This window comes from Blennius ocellaris (genome assembly GCF_963422515.1).
Source record: "Blennius ocellaris genome assembly, chromosome: 6".
Classification (NCBI taxonomy): domain Eukaryota; kingdom Metazoa; phylum Chordata; class Actinopteri; order Blenniiformes; family Blenniidae; genus Blennius; species Blennius ocellaris.
In genome coordinates this window covers 28,304,453-28,330,317 of record NC_137655.1, presented here as the reverse complement: position 1 = coordinate 28,330,317, position 25,865 = coordinate 28,304,453, and the positions used below count along the sequence as shown (strand labels likewise).

Genomic DNA, 25,865 nt, shown 5'->3' with positions numbered 1-25,865 from the left:
CAATCTGTGCTGCCAGACAGTGAAAGGAACTTGTGTTTTCACTCAGAACTAGACAGCGTGGACAGAAAGGCACCTTAACAGTGAGAGCCTGTTTTTGTGGTTTGGTTTACTCATTTGCCACAACTGAACGTGTCAGACTCTTGGAAAGTGGTTTTACACAGGAAGGCTTTTCAAGTGAGTCTTAGAAGATATTTTTCTTCACGGCCGGCATTGAAGTGAAAAGAGGAGAGAACGATAAGAATATGGTAGCAAAAATAACTATGAAGAGGAGATGTTGAATAAATGATGAGGAGAATGCCGAGGAGAATGAAATGGAACAATTCAGGCTATCTGTTGCTTGAAAAAAAAAGAAAAACACTATTAACTGGTTTACCTACACAAACATTACGCTTCATTACAAGCGACTCCTTTTGTCCTGCTGGTGACAGTTTCACCTGAAGGACTTTGGCTCTGTGTGTGTGTGTGTGTGTGTGTGTGTGTGTGTGTGTGTGTGTGTGTGTGTGTGTGTGTGTGTGTGTGTGTGTGTGTGTGCGTGCGTGCGTGCGTGCGTGCGTGCGTGCGTGCGTGCGTGCGTGCGTGCGTGCGTGTGTGTGTGCGCAGCAGCTGCTTGTTAAAGCCAGTGTGCCCTCCATGTTTCAGTCCCACTTTGGTAGTGTGGTTCCCTGTAGGATCCCTGTACTGTTGTCGATTCCTGACTGTGTGTGAGGCGATCTTACCGGCCGGTCCCCAGCAAAGCCAATTTACTGTCGGCTGTGACTGCCAGCCTGTCAGCGGGCCTCTGGAGCTCGCTGCTGCTGAGCCTGTATGACCAATCAAAGCAACACTTCAGCAGCCGAGGACCGAGGGAGAAGGAGTGTGATGGTGTTCACTCAATGGATGTATTTATTACTGCTCCAGAATGATGCCACTTTTATTACAGGCTTTGTTTGGGCTGAATCTCAGAGTAATCATTTTGCTCAGTGCCTCATTCGCACTGTCTTCATTTCTGTCCAGATTGCTTTCTCACCGCCGCCTCTCCTGCAGCCCTGACGTGAAGCATCTCTCTGTCTTCACCTAAAACTCGTCACCTTTTTTGTTCTGCTGATGTCGACAAACTCTGTCCAGGAAATAATATAAATGCTTATTTAGATTTGGGTTGTGTCTTTAAAAAGCTGAATGTGGAATGTGTGTTTTTGCAAAAACCAGTGGTGGAAATAATCTTGATTACATTTTGCAAATATAAACATTCATGCATTCTTTTGCAATAATCCAAAATAATCAACCTGCATGTGGGAACATCTGGTATTTAGAAGAGATAACATATCATATATGTAGTGAGCAGTTATTTAGTGCCAAACAGATCAATTTTATTCTGAGGTTAAACTTTATCTTGCAGGAAGCCGCTGAGTCTGGTTATTAAGGTTTCTTCCTATAAAAACTATAGGTTTTTTTCCCCACAGTCTCTTATTTCTTGCTCATGTGAATCTTTTGGTTTTCCCTGTAAAAAGGGCCCTGAAGTGACTTTGTTGTATTCAGCGCCATATAAACAAAGTTGAATTGAATTGAATCCACATTATGTTTACAACTAGTACTCCGAATGTTTGCTTCTCTGAATGCTTTTGGATCACTGCAGCGTTTAACTAAACTCTCTTACATTGTGGAAAAACAGGTTCATTGATGGCCCTGAATTGCGTGTATTTTTCTCAGGGAGTACAATGTGGTTGACGCTCTTTAAGCGCCGCTGTCTTCAGGTTTCGCCGTGTCAGTGTTCGTCTCCTGAAGGTTCAGGGACGAGCACATTAAGGAGTCGCTGCTCGTCTGCCAGCTCCAGCTTTGTGAAAGTGACTTGTTCATTTTGTTAGCTCCCTCGCTCAGCGTGACTCGGGTTTGGACCGGTATCTGATGGCCCTGACGCATTAAGGTGTAAACAGTGGATTCAGATGAGCTGACCAGATTGATGAAAAGCTATTGAACATCCCGCCGGCTGTCCTGAAAGTGACGGCAGCTCAGTTCAACTTTCACCTCATTGTTCTCGTCTCTGCCCATATTTGTCCTCTCCCTTTCTGTGTCACTGTCTGCTTCGTTCACTCTCTTTCAGCTATTTTAATACATTGTCTTGTCCTCTGTCGCAAAGATGATGATAATGATAATGATGATGATGATGACGACAATGATGATGAGGATGAGGATGCAGCACCTTTTTATTCAGTGGAGGTTTAAACTGCACACACAGAAGATAACAAGGTTTTAGTTTTTTTTGGCACACAGCCCTGTCAAGTTAGTTTCCTTTATTTTTGTGGGACCCGGCAGCATCACTCTGCAGCCCGGCTCCAACCGGACCTAATTGGATGTATTAGTGCTGAGTGCTAGCAGGAGTCCTCTGTGATTCCCATTCATCATGAGCAGACTTCCTAAATGGCCACACAGTGGGGGAAAAGCCTTGAGGAGAGGTTCTGGCTCTCTCTTTTCAATCTGCCCCTGGAGAGGGAGGATGAGCAGGGCCTGTCAGCAGTGGCCTCCTGACAGCAGCGTCACTGAAACACACAGCGCAGACGTATGTTTAACAACGTCAAGCCTCCTCACACAGCGTTTCCTTAACCGAGTGGCAACCCTACAGCTCATAATGGCTGAATGCAATCCATAATTTATCAGTTCTGGTGATCATATTTGCAATTACACACCGACAGCCTGCCATTAAAGATGAGGTGAAGTATTGTTTTTATGTCTAGTTGTTAAAGGTCCCGTAATAAAAGGAGACACTGGTTTTTACAGCATGCACAAACGATTTAAAATGCCAATTACACCCCCACAGAGAGACTACAGCAGATTTATCTCCTGATGCCAGTCACCCAGACATATTGTTATATGGGCTGGTGAATTTTTGCCGCTCAGTCTGTTTAAAATTTAACAGGCCGTGTTCCATAGCGCCTCTGTTTTGATATAGTGCACCACCAGGCACGCATGCTGCTGAATTAAATATCAGCCAGCGGCCTGCGGACTTGTCAAAGCAATTCTCCGGCACATTACGGCACACCCATGGTGCAAAGACACACCCTTACAGTGTACACAAATGCAGAGGGCTATTCTAAAAAAGAGATTATTCACACACACTCGCAGAGTTGATACGGCTCTGTCTGCTGTGTTTGTGCAGACTCAGCTTCCCATCCTGGCAGATATCCCTCTGCTACAGAAATGAGCTTTCCTCTTCCCATCACACGGCCCTCTCTCCAACCACTGTGCCTCTAATTGACTTTTACAATAGAACTTTCTTTTTTTTTCCTCTCATTTTTTTTTCCTTAAAGAAAGCTGTCAGAACAGGAAGGCATCCAGAGCTTCTGGCTGGTGTTTTATGCTGCAGCAGAAAGGTCAGAGCGAGAGCTAAACGCCCCGGTACACCGCTCTATTTTCTTCAAATAGTAAATTCTCGTTTATTAAAACTGGCCGCTGGTGGAGAAAGCGATTGGGGGGGGGGGGCAGCACAAATTGTATTTTTCTCGTCGAGGGCTGCATTTGTATGCAATGTATAACAAAATAAAGCATTTTGATGTTTGTATGCAAAGATTGGTGAGACGCTTCTTCAGTATTTATTAAAAATCTATCAAATTGTGACACTGACATTTAGAAATTTGAACTAAACCTAGTTTTATTTGGGAGTTAGGAAGCAAATGCTTCTCGTAAATTGCTTTATTAAAATGTAAATTCATCTAACATCGGCCTTCCGGGTGGCACACATTACCCACAGTTAATTAGGCTTCAAATGGCGACCACCTCTTGGTTCCACTTAACATTTTTCACCCCAAAAGTTTGTATTAAAAAAAGGATTTGGCTTAGCTGATCGAATGGTGGAAGCCAGAGTGGTGGTATTCCATCACCACACATCAAAGTCACCAGATACAATATGGATGACCTTGAGCCAAAATAGCAGCTTGCTCCACCACCTCCCATGGAGTATTACAAGCACTGGACTGTGAATTTGTGGCCGACCTCATTACAATTATTGTTTCATCTCTACTGGAAATTGCATCTGCCGTCAGTTTGATAGTGTCACTTAATTAAAGGGACACGCCAGTCACTGTGACCCGCTCACACGGCGAGGTATCCTCCTCTGTCTGCCGCAGGGACTCACTCCCGCGGGTGGGGTCACCTCTGAATCGCTGACTAAGCAGCAATGTCTTTATTGAATCTGAGGACGACCTCGGGTTTTGCCTCAGAGCCCCGGCTTTGGCACAGAAAGCTGTATCAACACATGGAGATTCTTCAACCTCCTGCCTGAAACACTGCAGGGCTCTTCAAATAAAGCCTGAAAGCCTGTGCCAGGAGCGGAAAAACACAACAACAACAACGACAACAAGACTCCTTTCAGCCGGGTGGAAAAGAGGGGAGCAAGTACATCCACAACACTGTAATTAGCGAGCGAAGAAGTAGAGGGAGGGAGGGAGGGCTGGGTGAAGAAAGAGAGAGAGACAAAAGGGGGGATGTGAAGGAGAGGGATGCTCAAACTGAAGAGAGGAGTTTTTCTCTCCGTGCCTTTTATTCTGCGTTCCTGAAGCATTCAGATCAGCTCTGGAGGCTCAGCCTCGTCATTAACGGCTTTAGATTTAATTAGCCGCCATTAAGCTCCTGTTTTACTGGAGGAGCTTACAAATATTTAATCACCGTTTGGTTGATGTACCATGTTTAATATTGTGGTTGTTGTTCAGGCAGCGGAGAAGCAAACTTTGCATCAAAAAGGCTTTCAAAGGTTTGTGTAACTCGTGTGATGTGGGGCTGCAGTCAGTGTGTCTGACACATTAATTGGGGCGACTACCAGTGGCAGCCACCCATTCTGTAACTCATTATTGTTATGAAAATTAGTATTGCAGCTACAATAGCTGAATATTTAAGAGCTTGTAACTTTCTCAGGTGAAAATGGGTGTACAACTGCTGTCTCTCCGACGTTCAGCTTGTGTAAAGCCTCGTTTACAAGACGACGTTTTAAATGACAAGGATCAACTTTTTGTTGCATTTTGAGTGTCTGTTTATAACGAAGCTTCTGAAAACACAACGGGCTCTTGAAAACACAACGAGCTCCTGAAAACACCAGTTCCTGAAAACACAACTTTTTGAAAATGCTCCAACTCCATCTCTGGGGAAAAAGCAAAACTTTTCTGAAACAAACACACAAAAACGATGCGTTTTCTCTGGAATCCCTAAATGGGTTCCAAGTCTTCTACATTTCCTTCAGTGTTTATTGTTGTGTCTGTTTTAATAACCAACGAAGCCGCTGACAGAAAGTCTCTGGTGTGCCGTTCCCCTGCAGCCTGTGCTTGGAGGCCAGGGACCCGTACTGTGGCTGGGACTTCAGGCAGCGCAGATGCACCACGCTGGAGGACAGCTCCAACATGAGCCAGTGGAAGCAGAACATCAGCCTCTGCCCGGTAAGTCTGACGCTCCTGCGGGGTTCACGGTAAAACGTCAGCAGGACACAGAATCCAGGGCTGCGAGACTCAGGGACTCGCATTTCAGATGCGATAGTGGTTTATTTTCATGCATGACCAAAAAATCAAGGTAAAGAATATTATAGCGGAGGCAAGAAAAGGTGAAATGGGATATATTAGACTTCACTGAGTTGAAGCTGGCTGAAGATAATTCGATAGTAATAAATTCATTCCATTTACCTTGAAAAGCTCTCTCTTTATCTTCGAGGAAAATGTCTCATCTGACAGTAGAAGACGTGTACTGCCTCTTTAGGCCACTCTCCATCATTGGCTCCCAACATTTCCCCTTGAAGCATCCCCACAATACCTCCAAGAAAGGCTGTCCATCCTGATGGACAGTTTTAGTCTGTGTTAGTTTCCAAAACATTCAGGGGTTTATTTTAGAGATGCAGTAATGCCAACACCAATATCAGGAATCAGGTACTGATAACTGCAGGCAAACTCATATTCTGAATTTTTCAGAATTATGAAAAATGCCAAAAGTTACTGTCCTGTATGCATGTTGTGTGTTTTGAATGTATTAGTTTCTGTCGTTTTTGTTTTGCCATTTTGCTTATCTTTTTATTCTTATTTCCTTTTTATCTTGTTTCCAGGTGCTTGTTGTAGGACCCCCTCGCAAACGAAATGTTACCTCTCAAGTGGTTATCCTGTTAATACAATTAAATACAATTAAATAAATAAATAAATAAATTCATAGTCAGAAAAAGGTCATTGATACGGGTATAATGAGATGTCATTCGTCAACAGCAGGTGACCGCGGTTGTCCACGGTTTGAAGATTCTGTAATATTAATGAGAATGATTAAAATAATTATGTTCTGACAAAATATTAAGAAGAGAAAAACGATTTTGTACGACACCAGCAACTTCATCACCGAAGACATTTGGATCAGCAAAGTTAGAACCATGTTGTTTTTTAGTTTAACTGCTCAGAGGATCAGGAGGATTTTACGCAGAGCTGAGCTACTTGCTGCATGCTACATGCTATATGCTACATGCTAAAAAGTGTCAGGCTCACACAACAGCGATGCTACATTCTGCACATGATTAAAGTGTGACTCATTAACAGTGAACTGAAGCATGTGGAACCCACAGTGAGCTCGGGCTGTTCTGCAGTGTACAGTAGCTGCCGTTCTTATTGCAGACACAGTGGAGCCTCAAGGCTGTTGGAGGTGTGGAGCGTCAAAACATAGGCTGTATGAAAGTGGTTCACGGCAACAGCTAACATTTGCATATTGTTTGTGTATGAATAATAAATTACACTTAATGACATTTGATAAATACTGGTATTGGTAAGTAGCTAAAGATTGGTTCTTGTACTTGTGCTTGTCCATTAAAAAAGTGGTATCAGTGCAGCTCCAGCTTCTATGAAGATCCAGTTTTTATCATGTGACTTCAGTCAAAGCCGAAGTGGATGCTGCTGTCCCGGGCCCCGGGTGGGAGGCCACTGCCTGAAGTGACTCATGTGATGAATGTTTGCTTTTCAGCTGCGGAACCAGACCATGAACGGAGGCTTTGGGTCGTGGGCGCAGTGGCAACCCTGCAACAACGAGGACGGTGTGGACGGCGTGAGCTCCTGTTTGTGTCGCTCCAGATCCTGTGACAGTCCCGCCCCCCGATGTGCAGGCAAAAACTGTGAGGGTCCCACCATCGAGGTCTCCAACTGCTCCAGGTGGGGAAAACATTGATAGAGGTTAAAACCATGAATCAGCATATTTTCTGGTTAAAGTGCTGGATCGCCTCATTGATTGATTCAATGACACACAAGCAATCAGAGCAGGAAATCAATAAGCAGTGTTTGGAGGACACCTGGTTAATGAGACAGGATAAAAGAGGAATCCAAAGTGTCATGTAGTAAAACAGAAACTAGAAAACACTGATTCAATTCAATGGTAGAGATAATCCTGATATGATGTAATAATCAAATAATCAATGTATTCAGTGGAAAGATCGTTTCATTCAAGTTGACAAATCTTTGTTTACCATCAAAGTAGAACAATTCAATATTGTTTCTGCGGCTTGATGCAGAATGATCAGGTTTAAAGAACAGACAAAGATGTTTTTGCTTTCATTGATTCTGGCTTTTACACCACATCAACAATATTATTGTCAGACTTTTCTCATGTACAACAAAAAAAAATAAGCACATTTTTACTGATTCCTTTAGTTCCAGCTGTGAATTATTGCAGCAGCTCTTAAATCATTTGAATGTGGCCTTTGTTTAAAGCCTGAAAAACACTGCATGGAAACTATTCACAATTAAACTGCCCTGCATCCCCATGAAACAGATTGTCTGCTGTGAGAGGAGTAGTGATGTTCAGCAACACTATGATGATGGGACACTACTGCGAGGCATCGCTCGGTTGGTAGAGAGGTTGCCTCCCAATTGGCAGGTTGTGGGTTCAATTCCTATCTCTGCCTGCCGACATGCCAAAGTGTCCTTAGGCAAGACACTGCTCCCATTGGAGTGACAGTGCTGTGTGTGAATGGGTGAATGCGATGAACCATGGAAAGCACCTGGGGGCTGCTCACACAGTGGAAAAGCGCTATACCGGTGAAGTACAAATACTTTAGGCAAGAATTAATACATCTGTTTTAGCTAAGACAGGTTGTTAACAGCACAAGAAATGAATTAGTTTCAAATCAGTAATTTCCTGCGGTTATTTTAAATGTACATTAGCTTCACTGCACTGGGGTATTCACATTCACCCATTCACACATGCACCAGTGGTGATAGCTGCGATGCAAGGTGCTCATACACCAGCAGTACCTCATGGAGTTCATTGTCACAAAAACACTTTGGCACGTGAACGGGGCAACAAACACCCAAACCATGTTGGGATTTCAAAATGCTCCGATGTCCGACCGGAGCCACAGCCGACTCGTACCCAAGACCTATAACAAAGCTAGAGACAAAAACAAAAATCAGTAAAGTAATTGAGGATCAGACGGTTGCAGAGTTGCAGGAAGCGGGCCATTCCCTACCCTCAGGCCAGCGTTTTGGCAGTCTGTTCACATGACAACGGTGCTTGGAGCCAATGAAAACACAACCTTTCGAAAATGCTGCTACTGGTTATGCGCACCAAAACCCAAGTAAAATTTTCATGCCCATCAGTCCATGTTCTCCTGGACAAGGTAGTTTTATTATGAATAACAATCCAACTTGGTGGTTTTATTTTGACAGTCACCGTAATAACAATCCAATTTGGTGGTCTGTCCACTAGAATGTTGTTAACGTCGAGAGCTCATTGTTCTCTGCTACATGTGTGTGTGATTTCATAACAAAAAAACCAACAGCGCCAACTTGTGGCCTGGCATGCTTACTACATCTCGTTGAGCATTTCTGCCATTTCTGTGTGAACGGACATCATTTTCAAAACATTGCTGTGTAATTCTGAAACTTACTCTTCAAAGTCGTCAGTGTCCAGTTTTGAATAGCGGACCGTTGGACAAGGCAGTTGGATGTCGTTTATCACCAACCTGAACAGGTTCAAACAAAACTCCTCATCTTTGGTAATAAATTACAAACAACAGAAGTGAGTATTTAGACATAAAATGTGAAAATTGAGAGGTTCTGAGGCCTGCAATCTTAATTGATCATTTCACAAAGACAAGGCAACTTTGTTTGTGTGGCAGAAGAAAGGTGACTTCAAGCAAGGAGACCCAAAAATATCAAAGCAATTAAAAATAAGATATATTTGCTGGCTGAAAGGCAATGGAAACGGTCTTCAGTCGTGTTTTCAAAGATTTTAATTGGAGCAATCCTGCAGTTTGAAGGGAGATTTGTTGTTAAAAAGCAGCTTCTGAATGTTTGTTTGTGCTGTTGTACCAGAGCTCATCCACCTGAAACAACTCGGTGTGAACATCATGTCTGCCTTTCAATGCTCAGACCAGACCGCTGCTCTTGTTTATAGCGTTATCATCGATGTTCCCTACACTGGAGATTCACGGAAACAATGCTGCAAGTATTTCCTAATCTGAGAGGAAAGTACTTTTAAAGCACTGGGACAGATTCAGTTCCTGCTAATAATCATTGTGGGGTATTCTCTTAAAATACCAGGAAAAGGCTGCACTGCTGAGTTAATAGCAGTGCAGCAGGCCAGATAAATAAGTATTTGGGTACAAACTCTGTGAAAGATACAGAAAAGTTAAGAATTCACACGAACAGCAAAGAAAAGCAACACCTCTACGGGTACATTCACCTACATATGCTATTCTAGCAGCACAGCCATGAGATGGAAATGTGAAGCCTGCATCAGTCTGAGCATAGCAGAGACCCACTCCGTTCTTGGCGCCGCTTTGTTGGTCATAAAACCGTCTCCTAAAAAGGATTGTAAAGTGTTTTGTGATAGTTGCTGTAACACTTCCCTCTGTTTCCGAGGTCGAGTAATCTTATAATGTCTTCTGTCTTGGTTCATCAAGCTTTTTCAAAGTGGGGTTATTAGAAAGCTGTGACAGCACAGTAATCCCGTCATTTAGCTCATTTGCACAGTTTGAAATCAGGCAAAGTGTCAATGATTCTCCTAAACTCCACTCAGAGCCTCGAGTGACTTTGACTTTTAAGACTCACAACACAATTTACACTCTGACACCGCATGAGGACAAGCATTGAATTTCTTTTTTTTTTGTTTTTAGCATGGGGGGCATCCAGGCATTGCTTGTGGTATATGGAAGAGTGAACCACCAGGCTCTTAGGACAGATCTTGAAGCCTCTTCATTCTTATTGGTACGAGGAGTGCAAAGAGCTGTTGGGGGTCAAGGGTCTTGGCCCGGGACCCTCCAATCCCAAGTCCACCTCTTTAACCCCTAGTGATCAACTGTTGAGAGTATTTATACAGGAGTTGAAAGTCACAGTAAATACAACCCAACTTGGTAGTTTTATTTTGTCAGTCACCATAATAACAACCCAACTCAGCAGTCTGTCCACGATAATGTCTGTGTTCTCCCAGTGTTTGTGTAAAGAGCGGATTGTTCTCTGCTGCATGTGTGTGTGGTTTCTTTACAAAGACAAACAACTGCACCCACTCGTGGCCCGACATGAAAATCACATTGTTTTCAGTATTTATGCCGATTCTGTCTAAATGAACATTGTTTTTAGAACAATGTCATGTAAATGCAAAAACAATACTTTTTCATTTGAAACGTTGTGTAAACGGAGCCTAAAAACTTGCAGTACATGACACTGATGCCGTGCAGAGGAGATCTTACTCATGCTCATTTATATGCACTATATATATTTATATGAGTCTCTTCTTACAAACTGGCCTGGGTACGTGATGAGTGTGGAGATGCAGATTGGTGTCCTGGATATGGTGAATATTGATATGATATTTCCTATTCACCCATTGACACACATTCACACACCAAGTGTGACAGCAGCCATGCAAGGTGCTCACACACCACTGGGGTTTTTCCAGCTCTCTTGCTCAATGACGCTGAGACATATGGTGATCAAACCCTTGCGATTGGAAGCCAATCAACTCACCACAGCCATCATGCATAATGAACATTGAGGAATCCATCAATAAAGCAATCAAAAAAGAAGCCACTCTGAGGTGAAACCAACAGTGACGACGTCCTGAGGCTTCCTGGTTTTAGCTGTTGTGGCCAGGCAATGGTCAGATCTCTGGGACGTTTCTTTTGGTCTTTTACTTGTGCAGAACACTTAAACAATATCAAATTAAGAAAAAAAACTAAACACCTTGGTACTTTTTCCTCTATGACTTGGCGAGAAAGAAAAAGACCCGCCTCTCTCCCCTACCAAGCAGCCAGAAGAAAAACTTGTCATTTAGGTGATGTTTAATAACAGTTTTCCACTGATAAAATTATTATTTCATATATTTATTTATTTCAGGCTGAAGCATTCCACAGTGGAGCACAAGGGAGACAAAGTCATCACGTGCTTTGTGACAGGTCATATCAACATACATTTAACATAAAGAAATGAACAAAATCTTGTAGTGAACCATACTAGGAAACATAAATTACTAGAGACAATTGACCAAATAAAACAGCTCGGAAACGACAGCTTTCTGAGACACCAGACGGGAGCTACTCAGCCTGCAGCAAACTGAAGGGGGGCTGTCCAAGATAAAGCAGCGTCTGCCCCCCGACCTGCAGCAGCCCCTCTTCTGCTCTCCTCCTCCATTTTTCCTTCCATCAGCCTCTGCTGTGTGGTTGGCTGATGTGTTGGGGCTCCGCCCATATGGCTTGAGAGCACTTCCCAATCACCTGGTACATTGAGTCCTGTTTAAACCTCATTCAGCTGTCATTGGGAGCGGCCGTCATTTAATGTGAGCTGCTCCCCGTCACGCCTCTTGTTAATGCCGTCACTCAGGAAATGACTCTGCGACACAGTAGTGAGTGCGACCGGTCGAGACCTGTAGGCTAGCTTGAATTCCATGTTCATTTTAGACTCACTTCTGTTCAATCCTCAGACACACACAGGTGAACACTAGTTGAAGTGTTGCTTTAGATTGAAGTTCTCCAAGATGCATATTTTTGTTTTGTCTTTTGGTTTTCATCTATATGTTTGCAAGCTTTTTTCAGATTATCTTTCATCCTGTACTATTAGTTCCTTTGTTCTAGCAACACTTTCTTCTATCATTAATGTTCTTCTTTTTGGTTTTTTAACCTTTTTTGCATAGCAAATATAGAACATCAGCCTTTTACCAAGTAAATCTGAGAAATACATACACCAATGACAAACACTTGTCCAGAGATACCATTTTGAGGAATCTTTAGAGTTGCACTATGTAAAATTCAATTCATGCGTCTGTTGTGCTTCAAGTATCTGTGTTGGTCTGTCCTTTGCTTGGCTGTCAAAGATTTGCCTCTTTGCACATTTCTCTTGGTTGCGTCCAGATTGTGTCCAATGGATCAAAACTAAGAGAAACATCATAATGTCAACATTTCTGGAGGTTATATTGATTTGAATAACCCTAAAATTAAACATAACACACTGTCTTAGAATTTCTTGAAAAAGGTTTATAGTGATAAATGGATAAATCCAGTCTTTATATTGTCAGTATGAGTAATAACAAAGAGCATTGGCTCCTAATGTAGTTGACGGCATTACAGTTTCTATTGTGGCGTTTTTGGTTCAATCCAGAAACATTTATTTGAAAAACAAGTTACAAAAGACTTTGTAACTCGTGACACACAGAGATGGTGGTTACAATACCTCTGACGTTTAGTGGGCAGATCTGGATGGACTAATGAAGTCTGTGATCAGCCACTGAGCCACTGCCGCTGTGACTTTGACGTTCTCACCTCTGGGTACATTTGACACAACATGTGATGAGACAACGAAAGAGGGCAATCTAATTTAAAAATGTCGGCGACATTCAGATTCTTCACGTGACACATCTCACTTCCTTTGTCTTGTGAGAAATTAGCCAATCAATGTCACAGAGACCGGAGCCGGGACGAAGAGCTCAGACACCTTCATCTTGTTGGAAAGCCATGCCAGATTTAATCCTGGGTGTCCAGATTGAATTGTGCTTTTGCAGAAAGTGGCAATTAAATCATGAGGAGTGGTACCCAGGAACAAAGCACTTAGGCAAATTGAATGAATGTTTCTCAATCAGAATGAGCTCTTCTTGTGTTTGCATGTCGGGTTTTTTCTCAGAAATTCAGAATGAGAGGAATAATTACTCAGCTCCAGCTAAAAAGTTGTTTTCCCTCGTTAGCGTCAGGGTACTGTAAAACAATAACACTGGAAGTAATCCTGAGTTATTATGCAGGTTTCTACTTCGTCTCACTGATTTAAAACTGATGGTGGCTGATATGTTTCCATGTGTTTGTTACCACAGAAATGGAGGATGGACGCCATGGTCATCATGGGGACAGTGCAGCACAACCTGCGGGACGGGGTTTGAGCTGCGGCAGCGTTCCTGTAACAATCCTTCGCCACGACACGGTGGGCGCATTTGTGTGGGGCCGAGCAGGGATGAAAGGTGAGCATCCCCATGACAACCACTGACTTCAAGCCGACAAACATGGGAGAACATTTTATGGTTTTCTCTTTAAGGCCCTGTTTAAATGTGAAAACGGAAAACCTTTGTTGCATTCTGGGAGTCCGTTTACATGACAACGGGACTCGGAAGCACCCCATCTCTGTCTCCCTGTAAATGGTGGAAAATGCAACTTTTCTGAAACGCTGCGACTGTGCATGTGCACCGCAGACACAATGAATAGTTGCTCTGCACATAATTAGTAAGTGAACAATCAGAACAAAGTTTCCTCCAGAGAGTCATGACTGCCAGTCCATATTCTCCTGGACTTGGTAGATTTATACAGTACAGTATACATGCAGTTGACAGTCACCCAGGAAAGCATTACAACTACTGATGCGGGTTGGTGTGATACAATGACAAATAAACATGCTTCAGATATTAAATGTATGATTGTTTGGCCCAAACCACAGCTAAAGTCATTATTTAAAGCCAATTATTGTTATAGTTTGAATTAATATTACACTTTGATAAATATGTTATTTATGACCTGCGTGTGTAAATTTTATGTAAGAACATAAAACCTATTCATAAGATAAGAAAGGATAAATGGAAATAATGACATATACAAATAAAAAGAAAACAAGATATTAAACCGATACTTGGTACTCAATCGTAAAATAAAGTGAAATCAACAGATACAGCAAAGAAACAGTTTCAGCATTAAATCAAGTGGACATTGAATATGGGCCATTTTAGACAAAGGCTTTGCATGAAATGGTCAAATTACATATATTTGATGTGATCGATCAGTTTTTTGCGTAACACAGCTTTATGCATAGGGTGGGATTTTATTCCCGAGGTAAAACTCATCACGCAGGAGGACAAATTGGACCTTCCATGTGGAGAAACAGTTAATGGATTTTGTACTGAAGTCGTAATTGTGACTGCATGCATGAACTATGTTTACTTGAATTACTTTCTTCACACTTCTGCTGTAGTGTTCTCAGCTGTTCAGGGACAATCTTCAATGCAAATAATCTCAAGTAGTTTTTATTTTCCCCGTAATGCAATTGTTACTCCACATTGCTGCAGCGTTGCTTCCTCGCAACATTTTCCTCATCTCCAAAACTGATTTCAAGCCCATGCATCACCGTGTAGATGTGTAAATTAAGTGTGTGTCGCAGATGGCACTTGGCACACGTTAAGATGGACACTTCCACAGAGTGTTCAAGCAGCAATATATTAAGGGAACGGCAGCCAAAATTTAAATCAGGTACACACACTGCTCTTTATCGGCAGTCAAAAATTATGTTCATATATTATGTGCATTGCACAAGCTGTTTGTCAGGAAAACAGCCTATAAAATAATCTGGATGTAGACTTTCAGCATTATAACTGGCAAAATTAGAAAATGTGAGCCAAGTCTTAAAATCTTCTTGTCTCTCCAGGATGTTTGGCTCTTTGCAGTTTTGAACTCCCCTCCTCTGCCGTCTCCACAGGTTCTGTAACGAAGGAGTGTCGTGTCCACAGCCCATCTTCTGGACGCCGTGGGGCTCCTGGACAAAGTGCAGCACCGAGTGCGGTGGAGGAGTTCACTCCAGAGTGCGCAACTGTGAAAATGGCAACAGCTGCCCGGGATGTGCACTGGTGAGAAAAACACATGTTGGACTTTGACATGTGTTTTGATGACATTCGCTTGACCTTTACTTGCTAAAACTGACCCAAATAGAAAAACAACACTTTGTAGAATTATTTTACTCTGATTAGTTTTCCTCAACTTTTACACAAGTGAAGTCGGAGAAATCCTTGTACACTGAGGCTGTTTCATCTCGAATGTCATTTTCAGTAATAATTGTTTGGTTTTGTGAAAACATAAACATTTTCATAATCTACACCAAAACAAAGAAAAACCTGTTGTTTGAATTAATGGTTATTATGGCACTATTTCACCTGGCTGGCCCACTCAAGATGAAATTGAGCTGCATTGACTCCTGAAGTGAAATGTGTTTGACATCCCTGGTTTAAAGTCCAAAATATATATGTTTGTTCATTTCATGCTGTTTTTGTAATAATAAAATGGCAAAAAAGGGTTCAGTCTTGAAATGGGTTGAATCGTCCAGAGATCAAAGAGTCTGATGAATGGTTAAGGATAAAAAGAGTCTGAACTGAATCAGAAATACAATGTATAGTTCAACATAGTAACAGTGGGGATTTTAAGGAATGAAAATGGTGTCTTTCCCTATCAGCATTTGGTTTGATTCAATCCTTCCTGCCTCCTCCTCTGTCAGGAGTATAAGGCCTGTAACCTGGAGGCGTGTCCGGAGGTGAAGAGGAACACACCGTGGACGCCCTGGATGCCCGTCAACGTGACACAGGGCGGAGCCAGGCAGGAGCAGAGGATGCGCTACATGTGCCGGGCTCACCTGTCCGATCCCCACGAGCTGCAGATCGGACGGAGGAAGGTGGAAACACGCTTCTGTCCCAACGATGGCACAGCGGCCTGCGAGACGGACAGTAAGTGAAGCGGCTGACACACAAGGGAGCGTCCAGGATCCTGGGTTCAAGTTAGAAGTTTTTGAAAACATTCCATCCCTATCTCCATGGAATTGGGAAAAGGCAACTTTTTTGAAATGTTGCTAAAGCACATGGACAAAAAGAATAATGGCGGGCTCCATTGTTTTCTGAAACAAAAACTATACGTAACAAAAACTATTGATATGTATAGACTGGGCCTGAGCCCATGAGATCGCACACAAGGAGAGCAAACTCCAAACAGAAAATCCTGAATCCAGACAAAAGATGTTCTTGCTGTGAGGCCAATGTGCCAAGCACTGCACTGCGCTGCCAAACATGTGGCGGCATAGTTACCGTTTGAGATCAAACTGGACCTGGCTCGTCAGAAAACACAATAATCCTGGTCTTTTCAGCCATCGTGTAGTGAAGTCGTGAAGACTCCCTCTTAAAGCTCTGCAGTAGCTCCTTCATTATGACTGTAGTGTGAGTCGTTTCTCCATGGAACATCTTTTCTCTCTTTCACTCAGAAAGTCTTGACAGTAATTTTGCAGTGAGGCGTTGACCCCGCTGCACCCCGGGGTTCTACTGGGTAGGCCGGCTCAGCTATCAGCCTCATGAAAATCTACCGTCAGTGCTTTGTTCCACTGCATACTTCAGCGTGTCCGTTCCGCCTCCGTGGTGCCGGTTATCCAACAGTTCCTGCAGGACACAACCTTTGCTCGGCGAGCTTTGAAGTGAGCTGCCAGAGCAGGTTCAGGAGGTGGACTCCAACATTATCAGGCGGAGGTTTGAAACCCATCTGTTCCCCACAAACCACAGTGTCTCATGCTGGGTAACCTTCAAAAGACATATTCCTGACAGGTAATCTTCATTCATTCACCTGAACTGAACTCGAGGCAGATTGATTGTTTGTTATATATTTCATGAGTCTGTCTGCTGTTAGTCATCCTGCTTTGGGGGATGCAGCACTTTGAATAAACTAACTTTTACTTGACGCCAGCACCAATTTAACGCTAAAATCTCGACCCCAGGGATACAGTTACCTAAATGAATATGTAAGGCTCGAAAAACATTTACATTTTGTGAACCATGTGGATTTTTCCTGAAGCTTCAATTAACTGAGTTATGAAGAGTAGAAAATAGAAAGGATGACAAATTCTTTTCAAAAATCAACTGAATGATAATGTGCTGTCTCTATTCTGTAGATTCAAACAGCAAAGATTTCAAGGGAAAACACAAAACTTTGGTTGCATTTTAGGGGTCTGTTTACACAACACACAACAGTGATTGGAGCCACTGAAAACAGTAGGAAAGCTGGAACTCTTCATTTTTCTTTTCTCTTTAATAAAGGGGTCACATGTTCCCAAATCAGTACAGTCAACAAAAAATGTAACCATGAAGAAACTCGTTGCATTTACATTCTAAATATGGAAATGAAACAAAGCTACAGAAGAAGAAAATGAGTTCTCTGACCATCAAGACACAAAGATTCCCCCCCAAAAAGTTCAGTTGCATCAAACATGAAACCAGAAGAAACAATAAACCTGGTCACTAAATATGTTTCAAAGATTGTCTCTAAGATCTGTACTTTAGTTTTAATCATTTTTAGTGAGTCACAATGCAATTTGAATTCCTTGAAAAATTACACTTTCACATCTGGTTCTTATGAGCCAAAATGTGGAACTTCGATTCATTTGTTGTGTAAACAAGTGAAAAGGGCACTTTCTGGAAATAGTATGACACATGTTCACCACCACCCTGGTAACTAGTTCTGCTGCACATCCTCAATAGAGCCAATCAGAACAAAGATTCTTCCAGAGTGTCATGCCTCCCAGTCCATGTTCTCCTGGACTTGGAGTGTGTGTGTGTGTGTGTGTGTGTGTGTGTGTGTGTGTGTGTGTGTGTGTGTGTGTGTGTGTGTGTGTGTGTGTGTGTGTGTGTGTGTGTGTGTGTGTGTGTGTGTGTGTGTGTGTGTGTGTGTGTGTGTGTGCGGGACACAGTCCAGCTGTTATCACAGAGAGAAAGGTTCAGGTCTGTACGAAGAAACCTGAAGGCAGTCAGATTTGTCCCTGTGCGAGAGTGACACACACACACACACACACACACACACACACACACACACACACACACACACACACACACACACACACACACACACACACACACACACACACACGTTGGCGATCCCCCACATCAAAACTAACAGAGTTACACGAGGCCACAGTCCACCGATCTCAACTGGGGGCTTTGTCATGGCCCCCTCTCTGGAATGGATTACCTGTCTCCCACTTCGGGGGGTTTCGGGGGTTTCTTCAGCTTGTCAACTCCGACAAGCTGATGAAACACTGGCAGCAGGGAATTGTAGCATGCTGTCCGCATTGCTGTCCGGGTTGAAGAGGCCAGACAGAGACATATGCCTGCTGGAAAAGTCGTAGCCAAGTTCGTCCCACCATCTTTACCTCACATGCTTTATGTCTCTCTCTGGAGATTTTAAAACTCTAACGTCACTCTCGATGTTCTAAATCAAAGCTGCATGAATATCTGTCTTCTCCCCGCAGCCCTTGTGGAGGAGCTGCTGAAGACGCCGGTGGTGAGGGTGGCAGGTGCAGGCTGGTCCTCATGGGAAACCTGGTCCAGCTGTTCACAGAGTTGCTCGAAGGGCTACCGCACTCGGAGGCGCACCTGCAGTGGACCCGAGGGAAAGAGCGCCCCCGTGGCCTGCCGTGGCTCCCCCGTGGAGTACCAGGACTGTAATGTCCAGGCCTGTCCAGGTGAGTTTACAGTAATATGGAAATATTTTCTTAAATCCACACTATTTATTCAGTAACTCCCAAAGCTGGGCTGATCAAGGTGTTGTTTGAAATAGTTGTTTCTTATGGCAACATCAATCTATCCTGATGAGAGAATAAGTGCTATAAAGTAGGAATGTGCTGATACCGATACCAGTATTGGGTCTGACACTGCACAGCGTACTTGTACTCGTGAAAGATCCTTGACACATCCCAGCCAGTATTACGTAACGTCATCAGTCTTCAATGTCAGCAGCAGGTGGAAGAGAGATGACAAGCGATGTCAGTGGCTTGGCGATTCCTTTATTATTAATGAGAATGACAGAAATAAGACGGACTGTAAATTATGTTCTGGGTAAAATATCAGGAGCAGGAGGATGATAGTTCATACAACACCAGAGACATTTGGACCAGCAGAGTCAGTTATTGGCTCTTTTCTTACGTCTTCAGTACATAAAGTGTCTATAAAGAGAAGAGATGCACGGAGGGAGAGGAGGTCAGTGGTGGAAGTACAAACATCCTGCTGAGTGGATCATTAGCTTCATTAGCTAATGTTACCAGAGTTCCTGGGCTTTCAAACCGTAATCAGGTGGCCGACAACTCTGCCGACCGCTGACTACAGCTCTTACAGGCAGAATGAACACACACACACACACACACACACACACACACACACACACACACACACACACACACACACACACACACACACACACACACACACGCACACACACACACACACACACTCACAGCTGCCTCACAGCCAAGCTGTCCTTGGGAGGACTGATATAAATATTCATGACTGGAATCGAATGAATTAATGATTGGAAATGTTACAATTGTGATTTTCAATGTCAGCAACTGACAGCATGTTACCTGAGAAATCCCCGGAAAGAAGGTTTCTGGGTAAACCTCCACCGAGAAGCAGCCACTGATGACTGTGGTGTTTAAAGCTGCTCTCACAGCGCGGCCCCCATTAGACGGTACAGGGGAGAAAGACAAGGTCGGTGACAAAGCAGAGAATGGGTTTTGAAATAGTAATCGATGATGAAATTAGAGGAAAAATGGCAGCGATATAGATTGCAGAGGAGATTAAAATGAATGGGTTGTTAGTGAATGTGCAGCAGTGGGCAGCCTGAGTTGCAGCAAGCCTGACTTCAATCATGAGTCCAATTATTAGAACTTCTGACCTAAAAACATTCCTTGAAATTTAGTTTGCTCTATAGAACGGCCATGTTGTAAGACAAATATGTGCATGATTAGGAGCTTCATAGGTTATTTTCAGCATAGCAAGTATTGAGGAAAAGTGTACTCTTTTGCGGTCTCATCCAGGCTTTCAGGCCTTCCTGTGGGGTGTTTGCATGTTCTGGAGTTTGCATGTTCTGGAGTTTGCATGTTCTGGAGTTTGCATGTTCTGAAGTTTGCATGTTCTGAAGTTTGCATGTTCTGGAGTTTGCCTGTTCTGGAGTTTGCATGTTCTGAAGTTTGCATGTTCTGAAGTTTGCATGTTCTGGAGTTTGCATGTTCTGAAGTTTGCATGTTCTGGAGTTTGCCTGTTCTGGAGTTTGCATGTTCTGGAGTTTGCATGGCCTTAGTCATATTGAGGGATGAATTCAGACCACTTAACTGTGTCACAACCAATCATTTATTCCAATAAAGTGATAACTTGCCAATCAATTGATGAGATATTTGAGCTAATATTGCAACAATTTGCCAGTGATTAGATTAGAATAGAATAGATTAGATTAGATTAGCCTTTGTTTGTCCTACAAGTGAAGTGGATTGAATACACACACACACACACACACACACACACACACACACACACACACACACACACACACACACACACACACACACACACACACACACACTATAAAATATTAAATAGGCAGCAAAAATGGGATAACAACAGGCAACACACACAGCCGATTACCAGTATCAACAGTATATACAATAGATGCTCAGTCAGTTGAAAAATAGTCAATTCCACAGAGGCACTAATAGGCATTGCACACTCGTATCATTGCCCTGGAGAATTGAGTATTTATTGCTCAGTTGAGGATGGTGATGATGAGCAGTGGTAGGCGCAGTGCTGATTGTACAGTCTGACAACAGCAGGAAGGAAAGACCTGCAGTTTCATTCCTTCACACATTCGCTGTTGCTGAAGAAGCTCTGCTAGGTCGTTTTTTAAAACATACAAAGTTGTTAAATTTTTGAAGGAACATTAAATTGTATTGGTTGCAGCCAATGTTATAATAATATATGAAAAGACTGCATTTCTTGGAGGAAAAAAAGAGATTATTGTTAAATTTGATACAGTTTGATAATCAAAAATAACTATAGTGGATGAAAGGATGGAATAGTCATCATATTCATTAAGGATACAGAATATGCAGCTATCGGGATTTCTTACCTTATAAAAATGTTTTTTTGTTTTGTTTTGTTTTGTTTTTTTCTTATTTGGTGTCATGCACCCAAAGGGGCCCAGCCCACATGGACTTATAAGACAGAAAATGAACAGTAGGCGGACATCAGAAAGACATTAAACAAAGAGTATCCTCTTGCGTTGAAGCCAAGTGTTTAGCAAAAACCTAGCCAAATCAAATGAATTATATTTGAACAAATACTTAAGGCTTTCCTCGTCTGACATTTCAAACAAATGTACAGTTACAACATCCAGTTTACAGAATAATTGCCTCCGCGGTTCCTGGTAGAAAGGACAATAAAACACAAAATGCAGTTCATTTTCAATATCATTTAACTGATACAAACAACATGTCCGCTCCTCCTCTGGGACCGAGTGGAATCGACCCGTCTCCAGGGGCAGAGTCCCAAACCTCAGCTGAGCACAGACTGACCTTTGACCTCTGAGTAGGTTCAGGGTCACATATGGTTCAGGACCAAAATGATCTTTTATCAAACAATATGTTCTCAGCTTTGGTTTACACAAGACATAATTTAACCATTTATGTTTATAATTTTCAAAGTAGACTTTTTTAATTTGTCCAACATTATATCTCAGCGTGTTTCTAAAAATAAACTGGAGATCAGCATCAACAAAAATGTTCTCCATCTGCACACTCCAGACATATCTATTAGTCAGGTCCCATTTAAAGATCTGTTTGGTCAGTCTTGTGTCAGACATATTGATGAACCTATTACATAACCCTACCATACCATACCACAGACATGCCTCACTTCATATGGTTCCCAACCCATGTCTCCATACAGAGCAGGCTTAAGAGAAAATACCTTGGAGCTCTGCACTGAATGTTTTTCATCTGTGAGTTTGTTTACAACAACCCCATACCCCAGCACTGTAGTCCAACACCAGACAGACACAAGATCTGTACAGCTCAGTGTAGGTCTTATAACGTAGATCACAACATGCCTTAATTTTATTTATAATGGCGCCGAGGGTTCCACCTGGGGATTCTGACAGTGATTTCTTTGTCCTTCGTCAAAGGTGAGATGTTCATCTACAGTAAATCCAAGATATTAATATTTTTTTGTAACAGAAAGAACTGTAGTACCAAAACTGAATTTAACGTTTGATAATGCATAGGTTTTATCACAATTTATCATCAGTCTCATATTGATGCACTAAGCATAAACATTATTCAACATTTTCTGAAGGTCTGATTCATTTTCGGTCAAAAACACAATGTCATCCGCATATAACAAAATGCAAAGTTTCATGTCTTCCACATTAAGGCCCATATCTGCCTCTTTTACTTCATTTACTAAATCATTAATGTATGTGGCAAATAATGTGGGAGACTGTAAGGAGAAATGTTTCATTATCATTTGTTCATGCTTGTGCAAATTCTGTGCAGACCTTTGAGTGCAGCGGACTGCAGCCCTGCACCTCACATGAGATCTTTATCTGTTAAATGTTTGGGTTTCTCCCCCCTTCGAATTAGTTGTGTTTTTACAATCCTGTAAGACAGACCACAGGACCCAGTTTGAACCAGTGTGTTTACAACTTGTGAACCCGCCCACTGAGCTATCAATAAAGAAGGCTGGTAGAGAGCGTTCTGTGAAGACTTCTGGGTGAACCCTGTGAGGTGAACTTGTGTCTTCCCTTGCTGCAAGTACCTTGATTGTTTCTTGATTCACGTGTCTTCTCTTTATTTACCTATTTCAGGGGTTTAGACCTGACAGAGACAGAACGTCACCCTGTTTTACACCATATGGTGTTTGGAACCAGTCAGTTCAGTGCTCATCTATTTGAACACAAGAAGTAGGATTTTTATAAATCGCATTAACTGAATCATAAAATTTACCGTCAATACCCATTTTTAATAACACATAGCCAAGCAAATCTTGATTAACACAAAGGCTTTCCGAAAGTCTATAAAACAAGCAAAAGTAGACTTTTCTTCTTGTTTTCTTGCATTTACGACAGTGACAAGAGTGTAAATGTGGTCTAAACAGGCTCTTTTCTTCCAACACCTATTCTGTTTGTCAGCCAGTAGGTTGAAGGATTCCAGGTCAACCTCTCATTAAGAATACTAGTGTCCAGTTTGTATACACAACTAAAAAGACTCATTCCTCTGTAGTTCATCGGCATTCGAGGGTCTGAACTCTATCGCCGTTTTGACTTCATTTTCTGTCATTTTGAAAGTGTTTAATCAAACTGGTGTTGTTTATTTTTAAGTTAACCTTTTAACTGTTGTTTATTTATACTATTGCACAGAAGATACTTTTTTTTCAGTCAGTCTTTCCACATTGTAAATAGTTCCTTATTCCAGTAAGTTTGTTTTGTTTTTTGATTTTGTTTTCTTGTAGTGCCCCTATTGGTGCCATGATTTTTACTATTATCATACACAAATTGAGAAAAATCTCCATTAACCTCATTCAACACATTTTCATGGTGAACAAGGGTCAATTTGTTTACAAATACTGAGACTGCAGACTGAGACCGGTCATTTGAAAAGATATGATGTGGAAGATTTGTTGTATTAATTTGTTTGTATTGTTTAGGTTGTTCATTACTTGAAGCCAAAGTGTTTTGTCTTCCTTTGAAAGTTAGAGCTAACAGAGTGATCATGCATTTTACAGTGATAGTCCAATAAATAAAAATCAGACACATTTCTGTCTCGAAGCTCCTTTGGACTAGAAACATCTAAATTGAAGGAGGTGTACAGGAAATCATGATAATGTAATCCACCACTGCTCTTCCTTTAACAGATACTGAGGTGAAAATATAATTCCCAAAAATTCGACCATTTAGAACACAGCATTTACTGTCTCTAAGAAATTCAATCAACATTTCCCCTTGAGAGTTTACAATATTATCTATAACAGCCACTCTGGGGGGAATGGTCACATCAGAATCACACATCCAGTCCGCCAAGTGTCGAGTCCGCCTTTCAAAGTCTCCACAGATGTATACTCTATCACATTCAACTAAATCATATATTTTAACCAAAAGATTGCTATATAGTCTCTGTGGGTCAAACCATATTGATCCTTCAGGGGGAAGGTAAAAGGAGAGCAAAGCCAGGGAATATTCTGAAATCACATGCTTAAGATAAATGCATATGATACCCTCGTTAGGCCTATCAACAGAGAATACATCAAACTCCTGAAGTGCATTATTTTTAATAAAGATACCAACCCCTCCTGAGCTTTTTTTTCGCTTTAATGTGAGTCCTCCTATTGTGACCAAACAATGTGCAGCCATTAATATCAATAGTGTTTTGTCCCACTAGATGGGTTTCATTGAAGGAGATAAAGTCTGGATCATAACTCAATAAAATGAATCGTCTGAGTTCAGAGTTCAGGTCCGGCCATCTATTTACGTTCCAGTGTACAAGTGTGTAGAGTTTATCGTTTACAGGCTGGGCTGCAGACCCTCAGGTAGCAGTGTGCCGCACCGCGCCGCCATTGCCCCCAGGTACCATTTATGTAGTGAGTTCAGGCACGGGGTACCATTTATGTTTGGTTTTGGCAGTTTGGCTATCGATAATGATTAATAATGATCAAAGATAGTTATTCGTTATTTTATTGAAATTTAATCTGATCTGTATCAGATAGCTCAGGAGCACCACCTGTTTAACAGGAAATGATAGCCAATACAGTTATATCAGTGTCATAAGATACACTAAACACTTAATTAGGAATTTGAATTAATAGTTAAATTGATTACAATTACCAGAATTAACAATAAAGCTTGAAGGATTTTGGAGTTCTTGACACAGAAGAGGTCGACATTTCATTCACCTTTGTGCTCATTAATAAAACAGCAAGTATGATTCCAAAAATTATATTTATTAACAATGAAAACAAATAAAACACAGATTCTAACTACCTATATACAGCTGTGTGTGTGTGTGTGTGTGTGTGTGTGTGTGTGTGTGTGTGTGTGTGTGTGTGTGTGTGTGTGTGTGTGTGTGTGTGTGTGTGTGTGTGTGTGTGTGTGTGTGTGTGTGTGTGTGTGTGTGTGTGTGTGTGTGTGTGTGTGTGTGTGTGCGTGTGTGACGTGATGGAACCACAAAACAAGATGGTGGATCACAATCAGCTCCATTCAGAATGGAGGTTACTCGAGAGCAGGAAGACTGTCCTCTCTCTCCACCATGTGTTGGAGAACAATGGAACATGGGAGCTAGTCCTAAGCGCCTGCTTCTTGTGTGTCTCTGTTAAAGGACAATTTCATAAAGGTATTTATTCTGGCTACACGAGTATCTATATGTGACGCAAAGGCTTTTTATAAAGCATTTATGCATGGTAACATGGTTTTTGTAGTCTTTAAAAAGTTATTGAGGGTTGTAGCGAAGATCTGGCTCTGAAATGCACCGTCGGCCACTACTAGAATGAGTTGATGTGAAGGTGATTTGCTTTGTAAAATGTATGGAGTCGTCAGATGGTGTTCAGTATCTGTGTGATGTTGTCTTTGATGTGATATGTGTAGGATTGTGAGTTAACTGGTTAGTAAAGCAAAGATTAGCATGCAGACTCTGTGTCTGTGGCGGCGCTAACGTTGGTTTACAGGTTGATAACTGCTCCTATTATCATTATCAAGAGAAAGCAATCACTGTAATAGAATCTAATATCATTATCAAGAGAAAGCAATCACTGTAATTGAATCAACACATCTTCATAAGAGTTAAGCGGTTCTATCATGGCATCAGGTTTAACTA

At 42.0% G+C, this 25,865-nt stretch overlaps 1 protein-coding gene across 1 annotated transcript in view; it reads left to right on the top strand.

Annotated features, from left to right (window-relative positions):
• The window catches only part of sema5ba (sema domain, seven thrombospondin repeats (type 1 and type 1-like), transmembrane domain (TM) and short cytoplasmic domain, (semaphorin) 5Ba), a 275,773-nt gene that overhangs the window by 232,624 nt on the left and 17,284 nt on the right, over nt 1–25,865 (top strand). The window contains exons 13-18 of the mRNA XM_080498727.1: nt 5,279–5,396; nt 6,943–7,127; nt 13,270–13,413; nt 14,913–15,060; nt 15,702–15,927; nt 18,486–18,698. Of these exons, the coding sequence (XP_080354853.1) occupies nt 5,279–5,396; nt 6,943–7,127; nt 13,270–13,413; nt 14,913–15,060; nt 15,702–15,927; nt 18,486–18,698 (1,034 nt within the window). The remainder of the gene's footprint in view (nt 1–5,278; nt 5,397–6,942; nt 7,128–13,269; nt 13,414–14,912; nt 15,061–15,701; nt 15,928–18,485; nt 18,699–25,865) is intronic.